The sequence below is a fragment of the Cuculus canorus genome, chromosome 5 (assembly GCF_017976375.1).
Source record: "Cuculus canorus isolate bCucCan1 chromosome 5, bCucCan1.pri, whole genome shotgun sequence".
Classification (NCBI taxonomy): Eukaryota; Metazoa; Chordata; class Aves; order Cuculiformes; family Cuculidae; genus Cuculus; species Cuculus canorus.
In genome coordinates, this window is record NC_071405.1 from 17,346,383 (window position 1) to 17,361,082 (window position 14,700).

Sequence of the window (14,700 nt, forward strand, 5' to 3'; positions counted from 1 at the left end):
CCATTATTGGCACTACCCAAAGCCTGTTCTTGTCTCAGACACCATCCATCACCTCTCCTCCACTTGCAGCCCCCAAAACAGGTAACAGTTTGTAGTGGATTCACAGCTAGAGCCCACAATGATTCCAAAGCATTATTTTGGAGCAGGGAGACAGCACCCTTCCTCATTCTTCCATCCATCACCTCTAACAGAGCTCTGGGTGGTTGGTCACAGAGATTTTTCATACTGATACTAGACAGGGCTGCCCTGTGTGGAGGGTGTGAGGATCCACAGTAAGAAACTACTGCTGCCTTCCACATTCCTTTGAGTGAATTAAGAAGTTGTGGCTGCTCCAGCCCTGGAGGTGTTGAAGGCCAGGCTGGATGGGGCTTGGAGCCCCTGATCCAGTGGGAGGTGTCCCTGCCCATGGATGGATGGGCTGTGAGGTTCCTTCTGACCCAAACCATTCTATGATTCCCTTGCATTTAATAACCCTCAAAGGGCATTTCTTTGTCTTGACTCTTTAATCCCTCACCCGTTTCCACAGCTTGCGCAGGATGGCATCCCTTGGGGCCTTGTAAACCAGCAGCAGCTCCAGTTCATGCTGAACCTACCTTTGGAAAATTCCACTTGACGTGATGCTCACATTGGAAGAAACCCTGAGCAATTGCTTCATGCCCACCTTCTCCGTTCAGCCCTTGGGTTTGCAGCTCTCCATAATGCTCCTCCACTTCCCTCTCATCCTTTTCTTTGCCAGACCAGCGTCCCTGCCTACTCAGACACTCTTCCCACAGCAGTCACTTCATTCTGTTATTAATCTTGCCGCTCCTCTCTGCCTTTCCCAGTTCCTTGCCTCATTCAAGATGAGGGCACCAGACACGCACAGGAGTACAGGTGCATTCATGGCATACATAGTGCCACCATTTCCTAATTCACTCCTTAGAATTCCTAACACATCTTTTGTGAGCAAATACTTCTGAATCCCACACTGATGTTTCACCACATCTTAACAATCTCGTTTCTCAGTAGCAACAATCAACTCTGAGCCTGTTAGTACAAGATGAGGGCTTTTTTTTGTGCATTGCCTGATTTTTATCAGTACTGTTTTATCACTTATTAGATCATTCAGTTAATCAGCAATTCAAGGTCTTTCTATAAACCTGCCCTTGTTTTATTACCCCAAATAACTCTGTACCATCAGCAAACTTCCTCTTGTTTCTACCCACCTCTTACGCTGGGGGCTAAGCACTGATCTTTCTGCAAGTGTCTTTGCTTGCTCTCTTCTCCCCAGAGACCTTTTCCTTATCCTCCAGCAGTAATTTTGCCATGCAAAGACATCCTCTCTTACTCTGCTCTTCAAGAGCCTTTGCTCCAAGAAGGACATTGAGGGGATGGAGAGCATCCAGAAAAGGGGGAGGGTCTGGAGAACATGGACTATGAGACGTGGCTGAGGGACATCAGGTCATTTAGCCCAGAGAAAAGGAGGCTGAGGGGAGACCTCATTGCTGTCTACAACTGCCTGAAAGGAGGTTGTGGTGAGGAGTCTCCATCCCTTGAGAGGTTTAAAAGTCAGGCAAACGAGGTGCTCAGGGATCTGGTTTAGTAGTAGACAGGTACAGTTGGGCTCTATCTCAACGGGCTTTTCCAACCAAACAATCCTACAATGGAAATCGCACTAGCCACATTCCAATTTTATTGGAAAGAGTGGGAGCTGCCCATGGAACACAGCCACTGCTTCTCTCTCCACCTTAGCTTTTTCCCACTCTGCCCATGAATTTCCTCCTTTTCACAAACTTTTGTGCTTTTATTAAAAATCTATTTTAAAAGGCTGCTTTATTTTTTTTCAGGATACTGAACACAGCCACCCGCAAACCATACTGGGATTTACTCTTAAATAACTGGGACTGATCTTATTTCCAAGACATTTCCGTGTTTGTCAGGGGACTCATTACAGAAAGATCATAGAATCATCGAACAGTTTGGGCAGGAAGGGATGTCAAAGCCCATCCAGTTCCAACCCCCTACCAAGGGCAGGGACATCTTCCACTGGATCAGGGGCCTCCAAATCCCATCCAGCCTGGCCTTAAACACCCCCAGGGATGGGGCAGCCACCACTGCCCTGGACAACCTGGGCCAGTGTTTCGCCATCTTCACAGGAAGAGATGCTGCCAGAGTAGAAATTCCTTCTATCCAGAGGCAACTCTGACACTGCGTGGCAACACATTTGTGCCACCAAGTGCTTCCCAGTAGGCTCCAATTAGTCTTCCTTAACTTAACTGCCAAAACCTAGGCCATTGCTCTCCAGGCTGGCTGCTCCCACCACAAGGGCATCCACAGTACTTACACCAGCGATTCATTATCACTAACAAAACTGAATTCATCTTGTAAACAGGTTATTCCTGACAGTTTAACACCCCAGGAAATTGTACCTTGTGCCTCTCCTTTAAGCCATTCTTTTCTCTTCTGCCTGGAGTCACACCTAGCACTCCTTGCTCCAACTATCATATTCCCTTACATGTGAAAAAGGCTTCCGAGAGCTTTTATCCAACCACTATTCCCACAAAACAAGTTGCAGACAGTTTAAGGCTTGTTGAAAACTCAGATATGTTTCATTTTAATGAATTTCCAAGATGAAACATGGTTTCTCAGCAGGATTGTTATGAGTTGTGAGAGATGGTGCTGTTCTTGAGCTCTGCTGGGCTTTTAGCACCCACCTCGTTACGGTCTTTGAAAAGCAATGTCATTGGACAGTTCCAAACAGTCGTTTTCAGAGCAGTATTAAGAAAACAGCGGTACTATTTATGCAAAGAGGCTGCCGGAGTCTCTCTACATTGCAAAACCTCCCCCTTTTGCATCACTTACGTTACCACACGAGGCCATTCCCTCTACTCTTGTGTTTCCTTTTCACATTCAAGCTTTGCTTCCATTTTCCGCTTGCCTTTTCCATACATGGAAAAGTTGAAAACAAACAAAAAACAGCCCCAGAAAAAAGCCTAACAAGGACAACTTTGCTGCAGGTTGTCAGCAATCATAACCGAAAGCAAGAACAAAGCCACGATTATGCACTTCTCTCGGGCAGCAAGCAGACAATTTAGAATTATTGGGGGCAGGGGGAGAAAAAAAGAGAAACACTAGTTTTTCTGAAACTACATTTTCTTCCCTTTAAAGGGCAAAACCCCACTACCCAGCACTGGAATCATGCTGTAACTACAACTTTGTAGCTGCCCTGACCCAGCCTGTGCCTTCTTGCACAGGAGAGCGGCTCTGAGGACTCAAGGAAGAAGCATCTCAAGTCTCCTGCAGGACTCCCCAGCTGAGCCCAGGGAACAAAGCCGGGGCCAACATCAAAGCTGGCCAAATGTATGGCAGAGGAGAGAACCCAAACACTGTGCACAACAGAAAACAGCTCATTTGGAAGGCACTTGGAAGGGGAATTGTAATTTTCCCAGCTTCCTGGCATCTCCTTTCCAACGAGCTCCTATATCATGGTCTGGAAGCACTGTTCATTCACATCAGAGCCCTGGGAAGTTCAGGGACAAGGGTGAAGAAGACTTTTCTATCCTTGTGTAGTTGTGGTGGGAGGAGACAAGGCCATCCCCACCTTCTTGTAATGGAAAGCCAGGCTGAGCTGCCGGAGCTCAAGCTGAAGCCCTCAGCAGCCCAGCCTTGCCCACGAAAACAACCGGCAGAAACAAAGCCATCACTCACCTTGGGGATCTTGGCGAATCGCCCTACTCGGGTGTCTCGGATGCTGGTGATGTCCAAAATTTCCATTTCCTACAACAGAAAAAGAAGGAGATAAGGAAGGACAAAGGAGGAAGGAAAGAAGACCCTTGCAGAGCACCCAGGAGCTGCAAAGCAGGTCTTTGCCAGGGCCCAACACTGGGGAAGAGCTCTTCCAGCAGGGCCCATGCAGGAAGAGAACACTGGCGGCTGCTGCACCACACAGACAGGCTGGTGAGTGCTGAGGCGATGGTCTGCAGCACCATCCTGCAAAGGGCAAGGCCAGAGGCCAGGCTGGATCTCCATAACAGTGAGAGCACGACGTTTACATAGGGAAGCTCTACCCCAGCTACAACCCACAGAGGGTCTTGGCCTCTTTTGCCCCCATGCATTCCACACTGAACAGCTGAGCCGGGAGAGAGGCAGGGCCTCCTCTCCCCAGGTCCCTCACAGCAGACCCTCACTGATCCATCCTGAGGTGGTTCCCATGGAAGACATTCCGCAGCCATCCCTGGGCAGCCTGCTCCACGCCCCTACTGCTGGCCTGTTGTCATGTTTATTTGTTTGTTCTTTTAATATCCAACCTGAATTTCCTTCCTCTGTTACCAATTTTTCTGCTCACACGGGTCTGGAGAACAAATCATACTCGCAGCAGCAGATAATGTTATTTTCCAGGATCACAATGAGGAACAATGCAGATACCACGTCTTCTGGCTGTATCCCCATTTTATTGTCAAACAGGGTGGAAACATTACTTATAATCCCACTCCTTTCTGAATCCTTAGAGCAAATGCTGTGTAGTTTATTGCCCTTATTGTTCACAACAAACAGATCTTAAGGACCAGCCAAAGATTAATGAGCCACAAAAACTCAACAGAGCAACTACTGACCAGACCACGCTGTGCTGTTGCAGCACATGGGACTTCCACAAGCCTGCTCTGGTTCCTTCCAACAACCAGCACTTGCCCACCACCCTCATCGTCTCACGCTGTCTGCAGATCTCCTCAGGGAACAGGAAAGTTGCCAGATAAGTGCCTCCCCAAGGATGCAAACCAGTCTGTTGCTCCACTGCTGCCTTCAAATAAGTTTAATTTATTTTAGGTGCTAATCAATGGCATCTGCCAGGAACATGAGCTCCCCTTCAGCCTGGGTTTCCTCGTGTTAGCCATGCGTCCTTACCCCAGCCCCTTCCCCAGGTCATTAAATCACTTGGACCATTGACCTCATGAAAGCTCTCACTTCTGAGCGGTGACAGCAGCTCCTCTTGCCTCATCTCATGCCCCTCCTCAAGCACTACCGCTTCTTCCTGCTGGCTGGAACCCTTACAGAAAAACCCAGTCCTTCAGGACTGAAAGGAGCTCCAGGAAGCTGGGGAGGGGCTCTGGATCAGGGAGTGCAGGGACAGAATCACAGAATCACAAGGTTGGAAAGGACCCATTGGATCATCGAGTCCAACCATTCCTAACACTCCCTAAACCATGTCCCTCAGCACTTCATCCACCCGTTCCTTAAACACCTCCAGGGAAGGCGACTCGACCACCTCCCTGGGCAGCCTCTGCCAGTGCCCAATGACTCTTACTGTGAAGAATTTTTTTCTGATATCCAACCTGAACCTCCCCTGGTGGAGCTTGAGGCCATTCCCTCTTGTCCTGTCCCCTGTCACTTGGGAGAAGAGGCCAGCTCCCTCCTCTCCACAACCTCCTTTCAGGTAGTTGTAGAGAGTAATAAGGTCTCCCCTCAGTCTCCTCTTCTCCAGGCTAAAACAGGACAGGACAAGGGGAACGGTTTGGAGCTGAAAGAGGGGAGATGGAGATGAGACCTCAGGGAGAAATGTTTTGCTGTGAGGGTGGGGCTGCCCAGAGCAGTGGTGGCTGCCCCATCCCTGGAGGTGTTCAAGGCCAGGTTGGATGGGGCTTGGAGCCCCTGATCCAGTGGCAAGTGTCCCTGCCCATGGCTGGGGGTGGGACTGGATGGGCCTTGAGGTCCCTTCCAACCCAAAACATTCCATGATTCTATGAAAAATTCCTGGCAATCCCCGAGAGGGGAACAGGAGTGACAGATGGCTGAAAGCGGAGCACATCTTCTAGAGCAAAGTGACAGTCCCCATGCTCACAACCCTGATCTCAGCAGATAAGGCCGTGTGCAGAGCCTCGCCTCAGCTGGCACTGGGGCCTGATCTTCTGAGAGGGCAGAGCTCACCAGAACTCATCAAGTCTCTCGGCCAGGACGCTGTGCAGGACACCCATCTGTCTCCTTATCTACTATGACTCCTCAGCATTTAGGTCATGAGGAGGAAGTAGAGCAGAACCACAGCTCCGCTCTGGAAAGCAGAAGTGAGCCCAGCCTTCCACCTCTAGCCAGCACTCTCTCCACGCCCCCTTGCTGCTCACCAGCAAGGAACTGAATTCTCCTTCCCAAACATGTTGCTTCTCGCTCTGCTCCAGCAGCTGGCACCCTGCGGTTTGCCGCCAGCAATGTGCGCTCACCATCCCGGCCCAAGAGGAGCACAACTCTCTCTCCAGACGTGATGCAGCCTTTATGTCACCACAGCCACTATGGGTTTCATTAATTAAAATTTCTAATACCCAACAAGTCAGTTAATTAAGGCACAAGCTGTGCAGGAAGAACATATCAGCTGAAGCTGCACACATTTAATTGCTTACGTCTATCCATTCTCTTTCCAACTGGGAGAATCCCAGTTATCCAGGTAACAGGGATATCGGTACCAGTGTTCCCTGTGCAGCTCCTGGAAGCACATCTAATGAACTCTGAGGGTAGAAGATGCCAGTGTGACAAGCATGAAAAAGCCACCTGGCATGTTCTCAGCCTAATTTCCTGCTCTTTTCTGGAACTCAGATGGACAAATCTGCCAGTGCCTAGGCCAGAGACTCCAGGTACTTTGTGCGGGTTTCCTGCCAAGAGGAATGAATGCAGTGTTTGTTCCTGAGTGCTCTCAGTGTGTTCTAATCTCACACAAACCTGACCTGGCTGTTTGGAGACCAACCCGCGAAGTCTCAGTGCTCACCTTGTTCTGATGGGTCCAGTACACGTAGAAGCCCTTTGGATCCACTCGAAGAATCACAGGAGAAGCGCTTGCCGTTTCCTGACAAAACAAAACACAGAAGAAAGAAGGTTGGAACCTCAAGTGACTTGGAGGCCCCATCACGGGATGTGTGGTTCCCAGTTCAAATATAGTCCCAGGGGGGTGAATCACCACCCATGATTTCTGGAAATGGACCGGATGGGTTAGCACATGTCCTGAGTAACAGCAGGAGGTTGTGGAAGCTGATTGCTGCCAAAGCCCGAGTCCCACCTCACACTTTGAGCTAGAAGAGCTCTCTGGGAGCTTTCTGTGCAAGGAATCAAGTGAAGAAAGTTCCTGTGGATGTAATTAATTGTTACAGTAGAACTGCCTTCCCTCCAAGGCACCTGCTGTGCTCTGTGAGATACAGCAGTAGCCCCGGCCAAGCAGAGAGAGCCTTCGCTCATGGCATCAACCATCCAGGTGCTCATCTCTCTACAGGAGTGGGTTCAAGGAGGGGGTAAACCTAACAGAGTAGATGGATCTCCTTTAGATGGCAATTCAGAACCCCATGGAGCAACTCTATGCAGACTATAAAAAGCAGATATTTAAACACTTGCGCTACAGCAATAAAATCAGATGAACTTATCCGGGACTGATCCCAAAGGCTGTGCAACAGGGAGGCCCTCCAGATCAGAACCGAGGCAAAGGAGACACAGGCTGCTGTGGGTTTGGCCTCTGGAAAAATCCAACCACTTCTGTACATCCAGTCAAAGGCAACTCTTGCATTTTTGGGACATCTGTCCCCATCTCACACGGAAGCCAGTGCCACAAGATGAATTGGTGTGAGCTCTTTGGGCACAGAGATAAAGGATGCTCTGTGCCTCTGCTGGTGTCCCAGCCTACTTGTGCTCTCAGCCTCAGCAACTCCTCACTGCATTTGACTGCTGGTGCCCAGGAGACACAAGATCTATTGCCAGCACTTCTAGGAAATTCAACCCAGGAAGCTGAAATACCCAGCTACTGAGATGAAACCACTAATGGAATTTGGAAGTCGTATTTGTCACTCAGCCTTGGGTTCTTCAGTTTGTTGTCGAACTCCTAACTTCACTCTAGAGAGCATCTGTATCTCCAGGGACCTCCCTTTCCAGGCACTGCCATTTCCATGGACCCCCCCCCTTTCCAGACTCAGTGTTCTTCGTTACAGCAACCTGCCCATGCCACAGAGCATCATATGTTCTCCTTTTACTCCTCTGAGCTGCACGAGGGGCAATCCTGATGTGCACAGCGTCACTCCATGTTCTCAGAGCTCTTGGTTTGTTCCTTCAACACATGGCCACGAGCCACAAAGAGCAGAACAGGCACTGTGGTACAACTACTGCGTGTCATGCCACGTTTCTAGATTAACCTTATCTCCCACTAAGCAGCTTTCTTGAAGGCCCGTGGAGGCTGCGTGGTGGGGGCAGGTTCAACAGGGTGGTTCCTGGCAACAAGGGAAATGGTGAAGATGGCCTGGCAGCCAAACCATCTGCTGCTCACACTGTGGAGTTCAACTCCAGGGCAGCGTCGCCTGGTAAAATCCTGTAATCCATAGTCTTTAAGAGACAGAAATTTCTTTTGCTTCTACTATGAAGGCCAAGAGGCAGTACAGAGCCAAATCTACACAAACGTGCTCCACTTAAGAGCTCAGCTGCTAAGCTGGGCCCAGCCTGAGGTTCTGAAAGGGCTCTCAAGCTGTTTGTGGAAATAAACCACAATCCACGTAGTAGGACTTCATCTACGTAGCCCATTTGTCAGCCCCAGCTTGCTGGATACTGTACAAAGCCCCACAGAGTTGCTCCTTACCCTAAGATGCTGCTCACTCAGCAGGACAGGTCAAAACAGTCCTGCCTGTCCTCTGGAGAACACGTTTCGAAGGCTGGACAAGGTGAAGGCGCTACAGAAAAAGCATGGGTTTACTCTCCTCAAGAAACTGTTAGGCATAGTGAAGGCTCTGGCTCAGCCTCAACCTGTTCAGAGTGATGCAAGGAGCCAATCTGATCCGGAATCATGGAATCATTAAGGTTGCAAAAGCCCTCCAAGTTCAACCAGTCCAACCATCAGCCCAACCCCACCGTGCCTGCTAAACCATGTCCCAAAGTGCCATAGCCACAAGCGTTTTGAACCCCTCCAGGGATGGAGACTCCACCACACCATCTACCATCATTCCTCTCCCTCAGATATTGTGGAGATCACATTGCCAACATCACAGTCAGGTCAGTTTAAAGACCAAGATGAAAAATGCAGGCCCATAAGCAATAAAGTGATCCTGCACCCTGGAGCTCTTGTCACTATCCTTCACAGCCTGCTCTAACTGTGGAGTGAGAAAGCATGATGAGATGGAGCAGAACAGCCCACCCGTGGAGCAAGATTTCACTGGTTTTGGAGGACAAGTCTATAAACTGCCCAGTAATGAAAGGTAACCTTATAGGAATGTTTACAAACCTGTAAACCTTAGGGAAAACAGGACTTGAGCTCCCAAACTCCTTCAGCTGCAGCAGCAAACAAACACTTGATGGGTCTTAGAGACCCAACTTGGGTTTCAAGGGAGGCTAAATATCCCAAGAATTCCCAGCAAAGCACCTCACACTGCTAACAGGTTTTGGGAAAGCGGCCCCCAAGGACTTGGTATGCGAAGTCAGCAGCAATTTTGGACAAGTTTGGCTACTGCTGTTCTCAGAAACCAAATCCCTATTCAAATTCAAAGCCACAAGTGCATTCTGCAGGCAGCGGCCTGGCTGGAAAGAAAGGGAAGGCTGGGCTGTACCTCCTGTTTACACACAGCTAATGGAATAACCACCCAGGGATGCTCTTCAGCATCCATCCTTTCTACCAGCCGTGTGTTACACTGCTTCCCCATTTCTCAGCTGGACCACCCCTGCTTGTGCTGCGCACAAGGTATCTGCCTCCTCCACACACAGCCTTGGGACTTAAAGCTTCATTCCAGCTTTACGGCCCCAAAAGTAAGTGCTAATCCCTCCCACAGGGCTGCTGGAGACTCCTTCTAATACGTTTCATTTGCAGCACTGCATCAAATGTTCTCCCAGATCCCGGTGAGTCGGAATAACCCAGGCTGCCCCCGGCTTATCAGTGTTCCTGCTCCACAGCAGACAGTTCACACCCTGACAGAACTGATGGGCAGCTCGGCCACACAGAGTTTAGGGGAAATACTCTTCTGACTTCTTAGAAAGTGAGGAGGGGGACTGTTACACCCAAATTCACCTCTCCTCTGCTGCTGCTTCGCACTTCCTTCCTTCTCACTGAAGGGCAAACAGAGACTGCAAACCAAGTGTTTTGGAGATACCAGAGGACCCCGAGGTGGAGAGAGAACAGCTCTCCCAGCACCCGTTGATGCTCTGGCACTGTGAGAGAACAGGCCCCTTGCTGCTTGGCTGCTGTGGGCTTGGTAGCCCACCGACCCGCAAGCCGGGCAGGTGTGGGAGTACGTGGCTCACCCCAATTCACACCAGCAACGGGTCTGTAAGAGGAACTGACTTGGAGCCTGATGTCCTCTCTGCCTGTAGAGCATGGGGAATCCACTCCGGAGTAAATCCTGTCCCTTCCTGCTCCACAGGGCAGGCCTCTTGCCCCAAGAAGATGCCAGCGGCAAGTGCTGCTTCACATGCAGACAGGATTCCGGGTCATGCCTTGGCGAAGCTGTGCAGAGACCCAGTGCCATGGCTCCAACTTCCATTCTCCACAGCAGCAGGAGCTGCAGAAGCCACATTGCCCACTCTAACCCACACGCCCTTTGCTTTCAGACCTCAACTCTCCCATTCCTCTCTGTTCCCTCCCACCTACCCAGCCATTGCCGCTCAGGTACAACACACAGCATTCCAGCCCCCACAGACGATCCCAGCCTCCCCACAAACCCCAACCAAAACCACGGGATCAGCCCTGCCACCACACACACCATCTAAAAAAGCGAAAACCCCAGTACTCACATCATCCCACTTGATGAAGCGCTCACCCTTGGACAGATACTCCTTCACCTCTGGGGGCTGCAGAACAGGGGTCAGCATCGACATTCTGTCCTGCAGACGTGCTCCTCGTCTCCAGGAGTGATGGCAGCTGCACAGTTCGCTCCTCCTGGGCCCCCTCTCCTCTATCTCTGCCTATCACATGGCAGGGCGCTCTGCCACTGCTGCTGTTGGCATCAGAAAGCAAACAGCCTCTTATATCCCAGCCAAATTTAGGAAGGAGAGGAGCAGGCAGGCAAGGGCCGGTGAATCTGCATTGTAAATCAGCGGCGCTCCAAGCAGGGAAAAGCTCAACCCAAAGGTCACCCAGAGGAAAGCCTACAATGGGCTGAGATGCCCGTGTGGGCAGCCACACGCATGCTGTCTCTCCAGGAGGGACCAACTCCTCAGAGTTGTACTTGCAAAGTGCACAGCTCGCAGCACTTCCGCAACTGAACTTCCTTAAATGTTCTTTTTGACGATGTGCAGGCATTGCCAGCCGGCGCTCAAACTATTTCAGCAGATGTGGTTGCGGAACAGCTCAGGCTCTGGCTATAGGCAGACTGCCCCCTTCATGCAACGGGCCAGATATCATGGGAAATCAACTCATTCCTTGCACCGTACGGACTCCACCGCGGAGGTTGCTTGCTGCACTGCCTAGCCTTTAATTTCTTTTCTCTTACGGGTTCTTCTGAACGTCAATCTCAACACTGTGACAGACGAGCCAAGCAGATGGACATTCCACAGACAAAGAAAACACAACATTCCCAGGAGTCCCCAGGTGCTGCGTTAAAGGGTCTGAGCTTGAAACACGCAGAGCAGGCCCTCCCCTTCGGTCACCAGACTCGGAAATGAACCCCTTGCTTCCTAAACTCCTCCTCAAAGAGGAGCCTGGGTGTGCTGGACCCAGCTTTAGTCTCAGATGTGGTGAACGGCTTCTGCCTAAGAGGTGGGAAAGGAGCAGCAGAACCATGCAGTGGCTCCCTTTGCCATGCTGGAGTTTCTTTATCTACCCTGCTCTGTGTCTGTGGTGTTTTTACAGCGTCTCATCCCTCCTGAGCAGTGGCAAGTACTGTGTATTGGCTTTCATGGAAGACTATGAGGATAAAATCCCCATGTGGCTGGGAATCCTGTTACAGTCCAGTTATTTCCACTTGTAGTTGTAGGGCTCTGCCTTTGTGACTAAAATCAGTCTTGCTCATGTTAGCCCTGTGTCACCAGCCACTCCTGGTCAGCCAGCGCCCCTCTGCCACCAGCAGCTCCTGTTCTGCTCTGCCATCCACACGCAATTCCTTCATTCCAAGCTCAGGAACAGGGACTCATTTGACCCTGTTTGCCTTTAACCCCCCGGTTCTGCTCACTGTCCCTTCCCTGCAGCTTCATTGTTGTAATCCCAGCCTTTCCCGTCTCCCATTCTATGTTCCCAGCACCATTACGCCCAAGTGGCACAGGACAGCCTGAATCCCATGGGCTGAGCTGGAAGCACTCAGGAATGTCAGAACATCAACTGCCAGCGAAAGGCCAGACAGTGCTGGGCAGGTTTTGTTCTCTGGGCTGCTCTTGCAAGCAGCTGAGGAAACGCTGATCATGCCCAGGTACCTCTAGAGAAAGGCTGGAGGAGGCTGCAGTGAGGAGCAAAAGTTAACTCTGCCCTCAGCCAATCCCTTCTGCAAGGCCAGAGCAATTTCAGAGCTGCTTAACTTTACCTTAGGGAGCAGTTGCGAAAGGGCAGAGAGCATTGACCTTGCTCTGAAGCACCACAGCCTCTGCGACACAGACAGCACTGAAGGAAGGCCTTGGAGATCATGGCTGTGAGGAAATGAAAGGCAGGATGAGCTCTGCCAAGAGCAAAGGGGCTGTAGGTCAGACCAGGCAGTCACAGCTACTGGTTCCAGTGGCCCAGCTGGTATTTACCCCAGTTATCACCTCAGCTGCGTGAGCCATGTCTGCTTCCTGCCAGAACCCACAACTCACAGAATGGCTGTGTCCGTCCTGCATTCCCAGACCTGGATATTCAACAGCTTTTTCTGTCTCACCAACAAACCTAAGCAAGAATCCTGCCATGGCTTTATGTGCTACCACTGCAGGTCAGCCTTCCCTAAGGGATAGGCCAAGAAACTGAAAAAAAGAACACAGAGCAGCAACTGAGACAGCAGCTGTCCTAGAGGCTATGCAACATCAGTGGCCACAATCCCTCTTGCATAAAGTGGGTCAAAAAGCTGGGCTCACTTCCTTTCACATCACCCAGTGGCCTTCTCCTTCCTTTCACCCTCCCTGCTTTCCCCAGGAGCTCCTGTCCCTTGCATGAAGGGACAGCTGGTGGCACAGGGACAGAATAAAGCGGCAGCCCTGCCCTCTGCTGAGTGCTCCAGCAGAGGAGCGGGCAGAGGCAGCAGCACTTTGAGCTGTATCTATTCCAACCACCTTTTGCTTGGTTTCTCCTGCAAGACCCATCATCCAACATGTGCTCAGCCTGCATCTCCTCCAGCCAGGGCCCTGTCTCCCTTGCGTTCACGCCTTGCCCTCACCGCTGTGCATCCCATCACCCACTGCAAGAGTTCTGATATGCTAAAAAATCCCCTTTTTTCCCCTTTTTATTTTTTTTTTCCCCTTTCTGGAAACTCTTCCTTAGCACCCTGTCCTACCCACAAAGCACACACAGGAGCAAGGCAGTTGCCATTGCCCTTCAGGGGTTTTAGACAAGGCTATTAAACCCCCCTGACTGGATGGCAAACTTCTTTGTAACTGTGACCCCAGCCTATCCAAACACACACAAAACCTGTCAGGAATCTCTTTCAGCACTACCATCCCTCTATAATTACATGTTGCAGCATGTAATGCTGTCCTCTAGTGAACAGCAGTGATATCGCACACCCAGCCCTCAGCATCGCCTTCAAACAGCAGCAAAATCCACAGCTGAGCCAAACAAGTTCATCTTAGCATTACAGAATGATTTGGGTTGGAAGGGACCTTAAAGCCCATCCAGTTCCAACCTCATGAAAGAACAATAAAAAGGGTATAAACCTCCTTTTGCTGCTCCTGAGCGCAGATTCCAAGTTCAGCAGCCCCAGACTCTCCCCATAACCTTTTCACCTGCTCAGTGAAAGGGCCAGACATGTTGCACCATGCTCTTCACTGGCCCTTCCATAAACTTCAGTTGTCTGTGTTCTAGACCAAAGATCTATGTTAGTAATACCAAGCCCCAGCCTTCCACCACCCCTCTCCTCACTGCACCCCATATTCCAAACTCTTCACCTCCTTGAGGTGAAGCAATCGCACATTCGGCCCAGTCCTGAAGGAAAGAAGGCATTTTCCATCAGAGGCTGCAAAGGGAAAGCTCAGGAAGTCTGTGGGCAGGTCTGCAGCCTGGGTAGTTTCAATAGGTTAGTGCAGAATCAGAGATTCATAAGCTTTTCAGGCTAAGGACCACTTCAACTCCCACGAGGTTCTCACTAACCTCCACTTAGGTCAAACGAGCTGTTGGAAAACCCAACATCTCCAGAGGCACAATGGTTTCACAGCCCATGGAAGCCACCAAATGGACCTTATTTACAGCAGCTGAGAACCCAACCGCAAAATGAAGCTGGAGTGAGTGGCCAGACCTCACCCAGGCCCCGCCCTTTGGTCACCACCTGCGGATGCGCCAGGGGTTTAGGTCAGAGATGACCTAAAATGACAGAGGAAATACTTTTTGCTCCCTTGGGGAGGTCTGCTCTCTCCATGCCTCACCACTGGGCACGCCGGCAGGTCACCCACTCAGCCCAGCTTTGTCAACACACATGAATACACACACAGCACAAACAGCCCTTCTCTCCATCACTGCTCTTCTGCCGCACTACTGCCCTTTCTTACCTCATTTACTGGTATTTGTGCTTTTGCACAGCTCTTCCAGCCCTGAGGAGTCCAATTGGTGCTGTACATTTTACAAAGCCTCCTGTCTTTCCAGAGGTCAACATCAGATCATGGGAAATGATTATT

General features: G+C 50.6%; 1 protein-coding gene across 5 annotated transcripts in view; it reads right to left on the reverse strand.

Annotated features, from left to right (window-relative positions):
* Positions 1–14,700, reverse strand: part of PLCB2 (phospholipase C beta 2) — a 56,377-nt gene that overhangs the window by 39,596 nt on the left and 2,081 nt on the right. The window contains exons 1-3 of one of the 5 annotated variants that reach the window (XR_008449930.1): positions 10,708–11,465; positions 6,728–6,805; positions 3,688–3,756 (exon numbers count right to left, since the gene is read on the reverse strand). Coding sequence is in view for 3 of the 5 variants with exons in the window: in XM_054066721.1 (XP_053922696.1) it covers positions 3,688–3,756; positions 6,728–6,805; positions 10,708–10,791 (231 nt within the window). In the remaining 2 variants the exon portion in view is untranslated. Of the gene's footprint in view, positions 1–3,687; positions 3,757–6,727; positions 6,806–10,707; positions 11,467–14,700 lie in introns of those variants that run through there. The other 4 variants (XR_008449931.1, XM_054066721.1, XM_009566766.2 and 1 more) reach the window with 4 other exon arrangements.